The 17,834-nt window shown below is 48.9% G+C and overlaps 1 protein-coding gene across 1 annotated transcript in view; it reads left to right on the top strand.

The window, feature by feature from the left end:
- The window catches only part of LOC138513701 (solute carrier family 23 member 1-like), a 520,832-nt gene that overhangs the window by 411,888 nt on the left and 91,110 nt on the right, over positions 1–17,834 (top strand). Inside the window, exon 9 of the mRNA XM_069628778.1 lies at positions 3,724–3,888. Within this exon, the coding sequence (XP_069484879.1) occupies positions 3,724–3,888 (165 nt within the window). The remainder of the gene's footprint in view (positions 1–3,723; positions 3,889–17,834) is intronic.

Below are 17,834 nucleotides of genomic sequence, written 5' to 3'. Positions count from 1 at the left end.
ATGTTTCAGTTTCTTTCAATATATAGATATGACTGTGATGGACATTGATAACAATAACATTTCATTACCTGTAGTGTCAAACGTATGTTCACTTCAGAGTCAATTATTCTTGGTGTTTAGACAAAGTCCCCTGCCTGACCTTTCTGGTGGATGGTGGAGTTGTCAATGTGTAGGGTGCTGCCTCAAGCCATGTGATGCTGGGCCGGGGGCAGCATGCAGAGGATCCCCTGGCTACCCCAACCATATCACATGTGTGAGAACCAGGGCACCGGGGGAAAGAGGACCTAGACGACTGGGGCAGAGTAGCCCCAGGAGATTAACAAAAGAAAGACAGATGAAAGAAACCAAGCTAAAGGTACGTTAAATGTGTTTATGTAGACCCATAACAAACTGCAAAACCACAGCAAGCAATCCACCAACATTCCAACCAAAATACCTAGAGTGAGCCATGCAACTGTCCAGGTTACAACATAGCCTATCTTCCTTTTTCCCAAAGAACAGATCTGACTGTTAATACCAGGGAAAACAAAGAATGCTGCAATGGACACATGTAAACAAAACATCACATCATAATACGTTAATTATAACACTGGTAAACTTTGAACTTACTAGGTGCTCCAACATTACACCCGAGATGCCCCTGAGTTTTCGTTCCACAAGGTCACCCCCAATCTATTCACTAGCTATATTTATGCAGTGTTTAACATATACCCATCATGCAGAGCATCCATTTCTCCATCACCAAAAACAGACTGCACATCCATGACATTACATTTGTAATGTGCTTCTTCCTTCATTATCCCCACATACACCACACTCACTGCCACTCGCACACCCCTCAAACACTCCATCCGATTGCTATTTATTCCACTTGCCATTGCTTAATCAAACTGCACTACTACTCATACCCATTACAAACTAAGGATCATAATACTTTGATGCACCTTTAGTAACCCTGGAGTATTTTTGTTCCACAGCGACTCGTGTGATGGCCACCGCTGTTCCCTATCCCTGGATGTCTACCACCATTATATTTTTACAGAGTACTCTTTTCACTGCTGCCTAATCCAAGGTACTACTCATTGATATTTCACGCCGCTGTGAATTGACCCCCACCGTTGTCTGCCATTGTCGCGTTCTGAGGGTAGTGAGACTCTGGAAGACAGGCCACTCGGAGGATGTCCGGGGTCAGGAAAACTGATGACAAAAAGACTTTCCCCCCAAAAGCCCAGCCTGCAGGATTGCAAAATACCTGACAAGCTAGGGGCTTGAGTGAAAAGGCAGGAGCAGCAACAGAGCTAAAATTAGAAACAATACAATGGATTCAATGTGTGTCAACAGTACACAAGAGATCCCAGCCGCACCACCCTCAGTAACCCCACTCTTACCTGCTATATAGTGTGAGTAGGCTGGAAGCCTACTTGATGTCAAAAGGTAGTTCACCGCAGTTGATGACGACGGTGTCAGAAGACCCAAGTCCCAAGAAGAGTGTCTGTTTGAGAGAAACCTAACCCGAACGGCATGAGGGTGCAAGCTAAGGGAATCCAGAAGTCCTGAAGAACACAGCAGAGCGTCCCAAAGAAAGTTAAACAAATTATCCAATTAGTAACCTGTGTTAGATCACAGCAGGGCGTCCAACATGTCACTGGAAGGGGAAGTGAAGAAGAACAGGAGAGCGTCAAAACAAAAGAAATCCGGTGGTGAAATCCGTGTGGATGTGCAACAAAGCATCCTTGAAGTAAAACGGGTGAAGTGAGGGAAAGAGGTAAAGAAAAGCATTCTTTGTAGGTGCAGAGCTGACGTGCTTTTCAGAGAGTGCTCAATGTCTGAATGCAGCGTTGACACTGGAGCAGAACTCAAGGCGGGGGATACGAGCACTGAGGTAAGGCGTCGGACCTGTAGGAAAAGGCAGTAGAATAATCACGGGACTTCCCCAAGGGTCGAATAGCCAGGGGGAGGCAGTCAGAGGGAATCATAAGTAGGAAGCCAAAAGGGGTAATCCAAGGGCAAGGTCCGTGAAAACAATCCGAGGTCTGGTAACCAAGAAGAATACAGGAAACACGAAATGCAACTTTTCCGAGGTAGAAACGGCAATGGTTAAGGAGCACCTGAACTGCGGCTGTCTGCTGTGTAAATAGTTACGCCGCTGGAAGGCGCGGAGGGCACGTTGCAGGCGCACCACGTGACTGGATAGTACCGGGCCTAATGGGAACTGGAGTTAGTCTACGCCCGCGGTCCAACCGACGCTGGAAAAGGTGCCAGGGCAGCCTCCAGGAACTGCTGGGATTGCCCTGGTGTCTATGTAGGGTAACCGGGGGCATGACAATCATGGAGGTCTTCCCCCACTGTGGTTCCCTCGTGGGGAAACCCACTGCTCACTACTCATGGACATATACCGCTATTATTTCTCTCATTGGTGTTTTTTCCCCAATTCTGGCTACTCCAAGGTACTACCTAGAATATCGCACTCTATTGTAACATGGTATCCACTGCTTTCTGCTTCTGGAAGCCTTTTCCAGTCTATCCCCACTGTAATTTAGGACCTGCCACTGCACACTACCCCATGCCAGGAACCCAACCACCATAGGATGCTTCAGGATTTCTCTGCCTAATGGTCCTACCAAGGTGCACCACTAACAGGACGTCAGCACGACTAAAACGGATTGATGCTCCAAATACCCTACTGTCTCCCCTGGCCTCTCCCTAGACTTACACTCTCAAATTCTACTTTCCAACAACTAATGTCCCTACCAACAAAGAAACCCACTCATGGCATTTAAACACTCTCTCTCAACACACCTCAAACTTCAGAACACCACCTCCCTAACCAACTTAGATATGTCGCAACCAGTGCATCCTCCCACCGCAGCCATACAAGGCTACCCTCTGGATAAAGATCACTCAAGCGACCTTTATACAGACTATCTAGAAAGACTTGTGCAGTACTGGTGTACTTCCAAACTGGAGCAAAGCTAGCCCGCAATATCCTTCCGTCTCCATTAACTAAACATAACACCCCTCATATTCATGGCCCAAACAACCAAGAGGCCATGCAAATGGCAGTGATGCGAGATATAAACCCCAATACTATAACATAACAATGTATACTGGGATAGCATCGCCTCACTGCCCATTTAACCTGCATTTTTCTGTATGTTTGGGGCATTTTTACACTACCAGAGGAATTTGGCTCCTCAGGTCCGCGTACACATTATAATATATTTCAATAGAAGTGCGAGACCACAATGTATTTCACTATAGTCTATTTATATTTGTTTGATTTTTATAAATAATATTGATTCTGAAGAAGCAATTTACCAAATTGGTATGCATTGATCAGGCAAGATGCTAGAATTATTGGTATATTTCGATTACATTTTCTTTAAAATCAGATTTTAATCTGTAATGGAGATAATTCTAGTTTGAGTCAAGACAACATATTACTGAGCTTTGAAAATTCCAAAACGCTTTTCAAATTGAATACTGCAATCTTAAAATTTAATTTACACTTAAGGATTGGGCCCCGTTGTGGGCAATGAGAGCCCTGCAGCACACTCTGTTCCTGAATTGCATTGCATTGATAGAATTTTGGATTCAATGTATGCTTAATTTTGAGTGTAATTTTTCGATTTCAATTATAACTCAACTGTGAACATGTATAATTACATATGCGTGTTTATCTAACTCCCGTTCCTGTTTTATTATGTCCTCTTCTGGACCCAGGTGGGAAGCCGGATGGTAATCATCGCTGGAGGGGTTTTGATGCTTCTGATGGGCATGTTTAGTAAGATCGGAGCTATATTTGCCACCATCCCTACGCCTGTTATTGGAGGAATGTTTCTGGTGATGTTCGGAGTCATTGCTGCCGTTGGAATTTCCAATTTACAGGTCAATCATGTTGGTTCCTTTTTTTAAACAACGTTTGACAAGCACTTTACACGTGCATATGAAACTAGGGGGGGACCTTTTGTAAGCCCTGGTGTGCAAATGTAAGGTTTAAAAACAGGAAATATATTTACACTGCAGGGTATTTTTCAACCATTTCAAGGCGAAGTAGGTGCTCAAAACAGATGTACCATTCCCGTGTGTTTTCCTCCTCCACCTTCAAATGCCTTCTTATGCCACACCAGCATGAGATTTTCATTCTGGCATAAAACTAATGGATCGCTATGGAATCTGCCTGTTCTTAGCACCTACTAAAAGCTGATAGATTGCATAGAAATCCATTGTAAATGATGTCTGCCAAACACTAATCGACGCAAGTGCACATAACTGCAAATGTCGGTGGTCCCCTCCTTGCAATTACCAGTTTTACAAAATGACAGTGTTAAGTTTGTGGATGGTTTTTGTGTACACATGTTTAACGCACATGTCTCTTACCCATATGAGGTCCAGTGTACCTTACGGTCTAGTCGCATGTCTTTTTTTCCCTATGTGAGAATTCTGCGTGTCTGCATTTCTGGTAATGTACATAACTGTGTCTTTTCTGATGTGCCTGCATCCTTGAGCATCTGTTTTGGGATGTGGTTGAGTCTTGTGACTTTTGTCTGTGGGTGGATCCATGATTAACAATTTACGGGCAGTGAAGAGCATTACATGTATCAATTTGCTTACCATTGGGCCCTCATGCCACTCGTCACTCTGAGCAATGAACAACATAGGGCCCGTAGCCCGCTCCAGCGTCACTCAGGCAATGCACGTCACATGCCGTTGTACCATGCACCAATACAATTCCAGTTGCGGACACGACCACATGATGTGCCCCATGGAACCCAGACCCCTGTACTGCCCTCAACATGCTGGTGTACGTGTGAGCCCATCTTGTACAACTTGCTAGGCATGTGGTATACTCTGTGGACCAGCTTAAATTGGATCTTCCCGTTTTTAATGTTGGAGACCTCGGGATATACTCAAAAAAGTCATACAGGTCCACAGCGTCTAATGTGATCTCGAGGTCATTCGCCCATATATTTGCCAGTGTTTGGATTCTACCCACGTTGTTAGGTGTAAAGATGACCTAGAATGACCGCAGGCGCAGAAAGGTAGACACATCCCACTCAATTTCTAATTCACCTGCATTTGGCCCAATTAATGTGTGTGATTTAACCTGTCTAGGGAGTTTGGTTGATGGAATGGCGAGGATCTCTGAAGGTGAGCATGGGGTCTGTATAGACACCTCTGCCGTCCTCCAGCTGGCCCCGTCGTCCGGATTGAGCCACTGCTTTGCCCAGCACACTTGAGCGGCTTGGTAATACAATTTCCAGGAGGGGAGGGCTAGCCCCGATCTATCTTGGCTGCTTGCAGCACCTCTAAGTTGAGCCGGGCTTTCTTGCCCCACCAAATGAATTTGGCAATCTGTGCGTTCAATTCTTTGAACATTGTCGTAGTGGGAGCCACAGGGAGCATGGTGGCTAGATAGCCTAACTTGGGTAAGGAGTACATCTTGAATACATTGATCCTACCAGTCAAGGACAGCTGTAGGAGTCCCATTTAATAAGGTCTGGTTTAATTCTCTGTAGAACCTGGGGGTAACTTAATTCAAGCAACTTGCTCATGGCCGCACTGATGTTGACTCCTAGATATTTGATGCCATGTGTTTGTAGCCTAAGGCGCGACCCCACCTCGGTCCCATGGGATGTCCAGCCATAACGGGAGAAGTTCGGATTTACACCAGTTAATTGTATAACCGGCCATCCGACCAAATTCTTGTAACTATGTAATTGCATAGTGAGCTTCTTGCTTCTTGCTTTTCCACTTCTGAACTACAACTCCATGTACTATTGTAGTCCTAGTATTTCCTACTTAATTTCCTGTCAGGCGCGTCAGCACCGGCGCTTCAGGCCTTAGCCTGTCTGCGTGAGGATATATAAATAGAAGGAAACAACCTTGCGGCTATTGTAGCGTTTTACTGTTCATTGAGCTTTGATTTTTTTCATTTTAAAAATGTGTTCTATTTTGAAGGGGAATGTTTTTATTTAGTTGCTGCGTGACTGTTCTTAACTCCCTATTGATTCAGGCACGTATTTTTGACAAAATCACATAGTGTGCTTAGTGTGCTTCTTGCTTTTCCACTTCCCTGTAGTATTGTAGTCCTAGTGTTTCCTACTTAATTTCCTGTCAGGCGCACCTGGGCTTAACCAGTCTGCGCGAGTCAGCGCGCAGGACGTGCCAGTGCGTTCACACGGCCTACCAGTCTGGATCTAGGGTGAGTGTTGTATCTAGGATTATTGCAGGGTTTGTGTCTTGCACTCGCTCTGTTTAGGGGTGTTCTTCCATATCATCGAGTATGAACAAAATTAAAAATCACAAAGGCAAGGGGGAAGAAAAGAAGGTTACGATAGGACTTTTAAATACTTATTCATTAGACAAGCACGCAATAAATGTCAAGGATTATATTATGGATCATGAAGTAGATATCATGTGTCTTACAAAGAATTTGCAAATAAAATACAGTCGGCTCAAAGTAAAATCACAGAAAACTGCACAAAAATAGAAAGAAAGGCTAGGGAATCCCCATGGGAGAAACCTAGGAGTACTGCTGGACCTTCTTTCTCGTTTCAGAAAGTTGATATACCTAATATGATTTTAATACTTGAAACCATGCGACCTACATCATGCCCAGGAGACGTCTTTCCTGTAAAGATCATCCTGGACAAGGCTGAGCTTTTTGCACCATTTCTGGTGCGTTTTACCAATGCAACTTTTGACTATAAAGAAGTCCTGGATCTTAGTAAAAAGGTGGTGGTTACTCCACTGCTAAAAAAGCCAGGGCAAGATTGTAAGAACTAGTAAAATGAGGCCTATTACAAATGTACCGCTTTTGCTGAAGATTATTGATAAAACCACAGCCATGCAGCTGCAAGAGCATCTGGAGGTTAATAAAATACTCATACTCCACCAAAAACAGTCAGGCTTTAGAGCACAGCATGATACAGAAAGAGCCCTGATAGACCTTCAGACAGGGATGCTGGGCAAAATGCATAGAAGCAAATCAGGGCTGCTGATGTTGTTGGATCTGTCGGCAACCTTCGATTTGGTGAACCATGAGATACTGATAAAAGACTTGCAGTAGAGGGACATTGGTCAGAAGCAGTGATTGGATGGGTGGACCCATTTCTTAGAAATAGGATGTCCAATATTCACTGGAGTAAGGAAAGTTCTGAGCCAGAATGTATTACACGTGGAGTCCCACAGGGAGCTTGTCTCTCCCCAGCTCTTTTTAATGTGTTTTGTCGCCCCTATGCGATTTACCAGACGCGCTGGGCGTCCGCTTTACCAACTATACGGATGATGCCAAGCTTCTTATGGAATTAAGCGGGGACTACGATAAAGATTCCCAGAAGGTTTCATTTATCTATGAATCAATCAAGGTTTGGATGCCGGTTAACGGATTGTGCCTCAACGGATCCAAGACAGAGTTTCTTATATTTGGGTCTTCACAATCGCGAGCAGAATTAAGCATAGAGTAATGTAGGCTTCTATATTGAGCAGCAACTGATTCACACTGCTACCAAAGTCAAAACAATCGGCATCATTATTTTAACCTTCCTTGAGCTGAGAAGCCCATGTCAGCAATATTGTAAGGAAGGCACAATATCATCCGAGATTGCTACGTCTAGTCAAACCCTTTCTTTCCCAGACAAACTGCATCACTTTGACTAGAGTAATAATTATGCCCTGTTGGACTATTGTAATGCCATTCCTAGTTGAGCTAATGAAAGGTGCATCCACAGGATGCAGGTGCTGCAGAATGATGCAGTCCTCATTGTGAAGAGTATCCCAAGAGGTGACACAATTTCATAGCATAGAAGAGATCTCCATTGGTTGGCCATTGAAGAGAGGATTAGCTTCAAAATAAACACAATGGCCCTCATTCCGAGCTAGGAGGTAAGTACAGGTACTTTCCGGCATGGCGGAAAGTACGACACCGGCCTGGTGACAGACCGCTAATTGCGGCCCATTACGACCTCGCAGACACGCGCTTTTCACCATGTCGGAAAAGTACCTAGCCTTGGAAGCAGCAGCGTCTGTAAATAACGGTGACCGTAATTTATGGATCCCGTAAATTACGGTCACTGCAAAACAACGGAACCGGAAATTTCGTCATCGCACAAGAACGGGAAGGAGCGCGGCAGCCATCTTTAAAAACACAATCCATTGCCATCCTCATCAGGCAGCACCCTTGGGAGCAATCCGAAGTCGGGGAAAGGACCACACACCCAGGAACAATGCCTAAAGCCCCAAAGAAGTCTGCGGACCGGCTTCGCAAGAAGAGATTCAGCCCTGAAGAGCTGCAGGCCATGGTGGACTACCTGGCAGAGCACGCTGACATTGTGTTCAGCTCCGACATGCGGAGAGAGTCAACAATCCGGAAAAAAAACATCTGGGCACAAACCGCCCAAAGGGTGAGCGCAGTAGGCACCGCACCCCCAAGGACTGCCGCAAGCGGTGGGATGACTTGCGGGTGCGGGGCCTCCTCTACGCCAACCGGAGTCAGGCAATGCAGACCGGAGGGGGCCCAAGTTCCCCAGTGAGACTTGAGCCATGGGAGGAGACATGCGCGGCATTGATCAGGACCAAATCGATTGAGGGCGTCGGCGATATGGAGTGCGGGGCAACGTCGTCTGCCGATGGAGGCGAGTGTCCGAAGTCAACACTGCCAATGGCAATTGCATGATGTATACTCCCCCAGGGGCCATCAAAGGCACCTTGTCATGTTGCCTTCCCCCCCATCCAACTAATGCAGAGCCAACTGCCATGCAATCAAGGGCCAAGTGCAAGTACATAACGCACATCAACCATAGTGCACTAACTTGTACATCCCATCATGCACACTGTGCAGAAGGTTCGGCAGTGTGCGAGCCAGACTGCACATTACCTGGGCAGGATGAGTCACTCCGACACCTGCGTACATTTCATACACATGCATATGTACTAGTACTGTTGCAACGACCAAAAGGCCACAAACCCCAAATGACTGAAATGTGAATGCAGCCATCAATGCAATTAGCGCATCGATCACTCATGTTGTCCCTCTCCTCTACCCCCACAGGCACCGATCATGACAGCGGGGATCCCCAGACGAGCAGTCCAACCACCTCCATGGGCAGAGGCAGGTCCCGCCGCATTCCAGCCCGGAAAAAAAACACCCACCCCGGCTCCCCAAAGGTCAGTGGAGGATGCACCACCACAATCCCTCCCTGCATCAGCACCTGCCACAATGGCCACCCCAAGGTCGGCAGAGTCGAGCATTGCTGGGGAAGTGGCAGCTACGGGCTCCCAGGAGAATGTGGACAGCCCCTTATCCATCTGTGGGGTGTTCGAGGAGGAGTTCTATCCCACAGTCCAAACCCCGGAGCCCAGCAATGTCCCCTTGGCATCGTGCAGTGACTCTGTGGAGCCTGAAACACCTGGCCATAGTGCTCCTGCCGAAACACAGGGAGACGCCGATCGTGGCCCAAGTTCACCAGTCGAGGCCATGTCAGGGCACGTAGGCCCAACACCCTCCAGGGATGAACAACCATTAATTGATGCACGTCGTGCAACTCAGCCGACTGACCTCATCACTGTGTTCATGGAGGACACCCGCCAGGCCAGGGTGGAGTGGGTAGATGAACTCAGGCAAATGTGTCAGGCGGTCACTGAGAGCTCAAACAGGTTGTGTGAGGTCCTAGGACGCATCGCAGATGCCCTTGAGGCTGCACCTAACAATCAGCAGCATCAGCAGGAGGACAAGCCCTCATCCAGTGGTGCCACACCAGCAAGCCCACCAAGACGCACTCTGCGTTCCATGTGGCGCAGGGACATGCCTCCCCTGGGCCCCGGGAGCATGGATTAATCGGCAATGCTGCCACGTGTGGCCTTAACGTACTACATGGGACTACTGTTGTGGAGTTGGGGGGGAAGGGGGTGGGGGGGTGAGAGTTTGATGTGGAGTTGGGGTGGAGGGGGGTGGGGGGTGAGGGTTTGTTGTGGAGTTGGGGGGTGGTGGGGGGGTGGAGGGAATGTTTACACTCATCCATTTTTTTCAATACACTATTGGTGTTGCAAAGTTTAACCGTTGTGGACATTCATCATTGAGCATGTGTATTATGACGTCTGACAGTGCATGGTCTACAAGTATACACACACGCAGTGCCCTGTGTGCCCATGTAATGCCGCCCTCTGCTGACTTCTGTTTTGGTTATTGTGTCCAATCATTGTTTGGCACACGACATGTCCCTCAAGTGAACCGCCGCCTCCATGATGCTTTCTTGACACTTCCTCCTCCTCCTTCACTCCATCTTAATGTGCTGCTAGCAGTCCCATGTTAGGGGTCAGAGACACATTCCAAGGGATGCACATTTTGTTCAGCTTTACACATGACATGGGGATCTTGGACACCACATAGCAGTAGATGGGTCCCCCACCAGTCCAGCTTCGGCAACTCATATGTGCCTTATGCAAACCAGGTGACTGCTTCATCTCCACGCATGCACGGGTATGGCCAGTGTTTTAGTGCTCCCTGGGCCTGTTCTGTGGGTTGCTGACAGGGGTCATGCACCATGGTGTCAAGGGACAGCCACCAACACCTGCATGTCTAGCCAATTAAGGTAAGTGTTTGAACTGTCACGGTGGAGAACTGAACTTGGCTGACATGGCAGTGTGTTACTGATGGCCATACGCACATGTCCATGGATGCATTTAGCCCATTCATGGCCACAATATGTGTCCACTGCAATGGAATGCTGTAAGGGGGGTGCATCTACAAGATGGTCCATGAACAATAGCACGGACATCTCGTGGTACATGCTTTGTTGATGCATGCAGCAGTCTTGATGTTATATCTATTAAGTGCTGTGTACTGTGTGAATCCGTATTTGGGTGTGTTGGATGTAGTCAGTGGCTCATAATCATCATACTGCTCTGATCCATACTATGGTGAATTCCAACACTCCAATGGGTGTGCCAAACCAGTGACGTGGTGTGGTATCCCTGCTGCCCTCAATTCAATCCACTCCCAGGGATGAGTCTCCGGTGTAGTGCCATGCTGGGGACAGCCTCATTCTGCATATGCAGTGTGTCTTCCTAAATGCCCTTACAGTTGTGGTGGCCGCCAATGAGTGGTGCATGTGTTGTGGGATTTGGCCTTGTTAGATGTTGGTAATGTTGTGTTTGGTGTGTGCCTTACTCCATCGATGTGGGAATCTGTACTCATGTGCCGTTACACAGGGTGGCAGGGTGTTTGGTGGGGTGAACATTGTGCACTGGCTTCATCATTTCGACCCAGTTTGTTCATGCAGGCACCCACCTCATGGCACCAATGCGCTGGCATGACAGTCAAACGACTCACCAAGCAGCCAGGCACGTCATCCTGCATGTCACCCCATGCGGCACGGTAGCGTGGAGTTCAGCTGGCCCATTGAGTCATGCGTTGTTCCTTGATGTCGGGCCCATGTGTGATGTTCTTGCTTGCTTTGCATTCCGTCTGCACATTGGGGGAGTGGTATTGCTTGCAGTTGCAATCCGTCACCTGCATGCCATGCTAGTCCACCTAAGACACGTGGGTGCTGTCAGGGGCACCCATGTCATTTGGCATGCCTGCCAATGCATGGGGGCCAACATTTGTGTCGTATATCTCCTTGGTAGTCCATGTTAGTGATTTGTAGGCCCTTGTGTGCTTGGGGAGGTGAACCAGCACTTGTTTATGCGTCTGTGTAATGGACCGTTGTGACATGCCATGCATGGGCTCCACTGTGTGCTGGTAGGTGCCTGTGGCATGGGTGTGGGGCACAGGCAACACCTCTAGTTGTGCCGGGATAGCAGTGTGTATTTGTATGCTGCTCGCTTACCTCGTTATTTCTCGGCCCAAATATGGTGGTGATGGTGTCGCAGTGAAGCTGGTAGGGGGTGTGTATTTGCTCAGGGGTTTCCTTGAGGGATGCACGACCCAAGGCCGATAATTACGACATCGTTGTTTACGGTGCCGTAAATAGCGGTCTGACAGGTCAGAATAGCCTGTAGCGGTAAACGATGCCGGTAATCCATTACTGGCATCGTTTTTCCCTTACCTCCAACCTCGGAATGAAGGCCAATCACTTATAAGTGTCTGTATGGCTCAGCCCCTGCGTACCGCTGGGATGTTTTCCAATTGCAGGAATCTTGCAGGGTCACAGGGTCACTAGGCCCAGCGACTATGCTTCTCCGCTGCCCACGTATTAAACGGGTCTGGGGTAGCGGCTGTTCTTTCCCAGTATAGGCAGCCTCGGCATGGAATAAGCTACCCACCGAGCTGAGGCTGGTTAGAGATCTGTACTCTTTTCCGAAACGTCTAAAAACACTTTTGTTTGAATGAGTTGAATTATACTGATTCTTGTCTATTTCCTTTCTCAGTCTTTTTGCGCACTGATGCCTGCGGGCTCTGACGTATTACAAGAAAATAAATAAACAGATACCACAGATGCAGGAGCATTGTTGCGCAATCACAGACATAGACAAGCAAGTTGTCAGCGGATAAGGAAACACCATGCTCCTGATTCGACCTCTGCAGGCCTGTGCACTGCGCATCTGTGCACAGCATGATCGCTAGGGGCTCTATGGTAAGGGCATACAGGAGAGGGGAGAGGGGGCACCCCTGATGCGTGCCAGTGTAGAGGGAAAAGGGGGCTGATATGATCCCATTCATGACCACTGAGGCCACTGGATTGTTGTAGAGGAGCCTAACTAGGTCGGTGGTGGCAACCCATATTTGTCTAGCTCTCGAAACCTAAAGTCCCACTGGACTTTATCGAATTCCTTTTTTCAGCGTCGAGGGTTAAGATTGCGTCTCCCGACTCCGCCCCTGTGGCAATAACCTGCAACAACCATTGCACATTGTCGGCAGAATGTCTTTAGCAGATAAAGCCGGTTTGGTCCCTATGGATCAGGAGCAGGGGGATCTAATCTTTTCGGTGCATCAAACACTTTGCTAAGATCTTGGCGTCTGTGTTAATCAATGAGATAGGCCGGAAGGACCCACATGCCTCAGGGTCTCAGCCCTCATTATGGAAGACCACGGTGTTAGCAGAAAGCATGGACAACGGGAGCCTGCCACATTACCGTGCTTTGGAGAACACTGACTGCGGGACTGGCACCAGCCTATCTGCCAATGCCTTGTATAGATCTATTAGCAACCATTCCGGGCCAGACGCCTTCCCCCCGGTGAGGGATTGGATGGCCCTTGTTATCTCAGCTGCTGTGATGGGAGCCTACAGACTCTCACTTAGATACCCGCTGGTCCAGGGAAGCGTGATACGGTGAAGAATTTGCTGGTGCGCTGCGCCTCGTAATGATTGTAGTCCATATACAGAGCGCTGTAGTATTTTGCGACAAGGACTTGATAATGCTATCTCCTGTCAGGAGAGCCCGTCCTGACCCCGGATGGAGTCTATAATCTGTGCTGTGTGCCTGTAATGCAATGCTGGTGCCATGAGGTTGCAGGGGCCTGTCTCCCTCCCAAAAGAATGTCCCTGACCAGCTCATAAATGATATTTGAGCCCGGGTGGAACTCACCTGCTTGAGCTCTGCCCAGAGTCGGAGCGAACAAGCGTGTAGTTCAGCTTCTTGTTTGCGCTTATGGTGCTTTTCAAGGTCCAGTATACCATCCCGCGGCTGCACCTCCCTGGCTGCCCATGCCTTAAGCTTGTGTGACCATCTTGAGATGCACTGTCTGCGCATACATGCTTTGAACGCATCTCAACATGCAAATGTGGAATACTCTGGGGATAGGTTGGTCTGCCAAAAGAGATCTATGTCCTCCCCAATTTGTTTGAGGAAGTCCAAATACCAGAGAGCTCAGAGGTTTCCCTGCCAGTGCAGTGCTTTTCTCAGAACATCTGGTAGAGTTAGGCGCAGGAGCCCCAGCGCATGCTTCGACAAGGTCGTGGGTAGAAGGTTTAAGTTACTTACATGTAACTATTGCTCTCCAGCATGGGTCTGGCATGGATTCACATGCTCATGAATATTCCCCGTCTTCAGACTGGGAATCCTTGGTAAAAGAAAAGAGTTTCACTTTCACTTCAAAACTATTTCTCCTCTAAACCAATCACTGTCCTCTGGGTCATACTGCCCCCATCCAATGACAGTCCTCTCCCTAAGCTCCACCCCTGGTGGTCATCTTCATATTTGGTAAGCACATAGTGACAGTATGAACATAAGAGCCACAGAGGGGACGGAGGGAGAGTTTGCATGTGAATCCGTGCCAGAGCCATGCTGGAGAATGTGGGAAACCTGAAGGTGTCTCCCTGACTAGACCCTGAGGATCTGTCATCCAGGTGGCAAGGACACGGCCATCGCTATTGGATCCAGTTCTTGGTGGTGGACCAGTGAGGGAGGATCACCAGGATGGGGGGGTCCTCAGGAAGTGGAAGTGGGACACCGACAGGTGAGACGCGCTATTCCCTTCTTTTTTTTTTCCCTTTTTAAACTTTCTTTAACATTTCACATAACATTTAACCATACAATGTGAGATTGAGGTACAACATCAAGTCAATAATTATGCTACATTCAGAGATAGCATTGTTCTGTCAAAGCAACCACCTGTCCATTTGGAGCCACACACAATCGAAAAGTAGAAACAATGTCGCTGTAGCCAGCAACCCACATATTTCAAAAGCGTTAAGCCTGTGCACAGGGTATAACATCGAGCCGTTAGCCACTTCCCAGCACACACTCCCTACATGTTCGGTTTAGAACTTTGGGCCAGTAAGTAGGCCTGTGAAGGGGCTCCAGATATTCTTGGGCCTATTCTGCAACCATATAGGCACCCATATTCCTTGTCCGTGTCGCTGAGCCATGTTAAATCTTTTAGCCACAATGTAATCCCTATTGGAGATGTGCTTTTTTCTATGGAAACATGGGGGGAAGCCGGGGCTCCCGGCATCCACCCTGAAGCAAAATATAACTGAGACGTCAGGAAATATAACTCCACATCGGGGTGCCGACACCTCCCCTGTCCCAGGGAAGGGTTCATGTGTCCCAACTAATATGTGGATTTTGCGGGTACCAAGCCAGTTGAACCAGCTGGGCCTTCACCTTAGCAAATTATCAGCCCTTCCTTCTGAGAAAAAGTCACACCGAACTGCCGTTTGTTTCCTTTAGCCATGCACCTCTCTCAACGCCGCTCCAAGGTGCTCCTCCTACGCTGGTGCTGTATCCCAGAAGGGCCAGCTCTGGTGTCACCTCCTTTGGCCAATCCCACGGCATACCCCCCTCTGGTGGGCTCTGAGCTCACTCCTTTGCTGGCTTTGTATTGAAGCGGGAGCATCGCCCCCTCTGCACACCCTTAGACTGAGGCCCCTACAGTCTGTATATCTCTACTTCTATTGGTGTCTGAGAAAAGGGGACCCGGCGTGTAAACCAAGGCAATAGAAGACTGTCCCTGTGTCAGTGCGCCTGGGGTGCCCCCCCCCAATCCAGCTAATATCCGTACCAGTGACCTTGCATTGGTCTCCGCCTATATGGAGCTCCTCTGGTTCCTTACCAGTGTTCACACCATGTAGTTCTCAGGACATGTAGGGGACAGCGATCTGCCTCCTGCGTAGCCCCTGGGCGTGCCTGCAGGCTGTGTAGGCTCCTTGTCAGCCCAGAGTCTGATTCCCACAATATAATCCACCAGGGGGCCTTCGGGCTCTTAGCTGCCCTCAACCATGCAGGTCTGAGGGATGGGTATCTGTTCTTCCAGCAGGGCCGCGTCTGCCTCCAGCGACCCTTCTGTCCTTGTTATGAAGGCTCCGACAGGTGAGCTGGTTTCTCACTCTGAGTATGTGTTCCCCACTCAGGACCAGGCTGGGCTCCCATGCATGTTAATACTTCCCAGCTTTTGTGTGTTGCTGGGCCGGTTCAGGTATCCGTCTCATCAGAGACTGACCTGGCAGCCTTCTGCAGCACTCGCTCCTCCTAACGCCGGTCCCTGATCCACTTCGGCAGGGATTCCCTCGCTTCCCTGCGCCACTCCAACTCACCCTGCTCAAGCCGCCCAGACTTCCGCTCACTCCAGGATGGCGGGCATGGCCCCGTCTGTGCCTCCTGTAGTGGGTGTGTGGTCGTCTCTGCCGTCCTGTCACCGCCTATGGCCGCTCGCCTCCTCCGGCTGACCACAGCACCCTCAAACTGCCATCATCATTCTGGGGTCCATCACATCACAATCACAGCGTGTACAGAGCCGCTCTGTCCTCCCCACAGGAGAGTGCCTTCGACTGCTCAGCACTGCCGCAGGGGTCAGTCAGTAGATCTCCTCTTCTGGGTGTGGCAAGGCTCGCCAGGTTCTGCTCCGAGGAACACCTGCCGTCACCAGCGCACCGTCCCTCATCTGGCGCTGGGCTGTTCTTCCAGGCTGCTCTCGCTCCACCGTCGCCGCCTGGCTCTTCCAGGGCCTCTCAGGTAACCAGATTTGAGCCACAGGTTGCCGACCGCTTTAGCCGCACTTCCTCGGGTCAGGGTCCAGGATTATGCCCAATGGGTGTAGCGGCTATCTCCCCTCCCAGCAGGTCCAGTGCAGAGATTCGAGAAGTGCGGCCATCTTGGCTGCGGGCTCTCTAGTGATATCCCCTTCTTATACCTTTTCCCCATCCTACCCCATAGGATACTCAAGCACTCTACACCACCCCCCCCTTTTTCCGACACAAACACTTTCACCCATCGCGAAAGACGACAGACAAACACCAAAGCCATTTACCTGACATGTCCCAACTCCAGGGTCAAGCAAAGTCAGGCAATTGACCAGAATCACACACACCTAACGGCCCTTTCCCTTCTCCTCAGGGATAAAGGGTGGAGCACGAGAGCACAATATGAGCAAGGCAGAAGGCATGACGAGAGAGCGAACTCAGCACGGCAGTTCAGGAGACGGAGAAAGACGGCGCAAACCGAGAGGGTGATAAGGAGAGAAGTGGCTTGTCCTTTCCTGGCGAGGCCCTTGAAACTTCACCAGAAGGAAACGTAAAACCGCGAACAATAGCCAGCGTGTGTTGCAGCAGATGTCAACAGTACATGAGGCCCGACTACGCTGATAACAAAACCAAGCGGAGACGCTTGCCACCGTGGTACTGGCCTTGACTCCAGAGAAGAGAAAAGCCGAGCGATTCATCACAGCTGGTGAGTCGAGGGGAGAACTGATAAGAAACCGAACTGTGTTTGAACAAAAGTAGCAAAACGGCTAATTGAAGAAAGTACAAAGAACTGTTATTTTGATACTAGAGGGGGAAGCCAGCTACAGTGGAGTCGGGCACCACCCAGGTGCTTGCCTGAGAAACTACCGTTACCAGAAGGCATTGGGAACGAAGCAAGGGACTTGGGTCGAAGTGGTCATACTCGGGTCGAGCAAAATCCTCTGTACAGTCGAAAGTCTTTGACCGCCAAATGAAGGTGAAGCTAAAGGAAGTGAATCCTGCATTTTGTGAATTGCAAAGGTTGGCAAGAGTGAACTCGACGGAGGGATGCTGATGAACAGGGGGCAAAGTCTAAAGTCCTAATATACAGTGTGTTGACAAGAGTGAACCCGGCAGAGGGATATCCACAGTGAACTGTTTAAAAAGACATTAAGATTCTTGAATGGTACAGATGGGATAGTGTTGAAAGTCGCAGTGAACCCGACTGTGGGAGACTAACATTCGAGAAGGGTCTGAGCCCGGAAGAGGGGGATCCAACGGTGAAAAGGCATCACCAATCTGCAACCAGAAAGGAACCTTTGTTTATTATTTTTTGAACACATCAGATCCTCGGAGGAAAGAGACTTTTTGTAGAAAAGAGACTTAACCACTGAAGGCCCTGATATGTAAAAGCAGAACTGTTAGCTCGTGCTGGGAGAGCTCGAGCGT

The sequence above is a fragment of the Ambystoma mexicanum genome, chromosome 12 (assembly GCF_040938575.1).
Source record: "Ambystoma mexicanum isolate Mex_15411 chromosome 12, UKY_AmexF1_1, whole genome shotgun sequence".
Classification (NCBI taxonomy): Eukaryota; Metazoa; Chordata; class Amphibia; order Caudata; family Ambystomatidae; genus Ambystoma; species Ambystoma mexicanum.
Note: the sequence above shows the minus strand (reverse complement) of the source record. Positions and strands in the feature narration are given on the sequence as shown.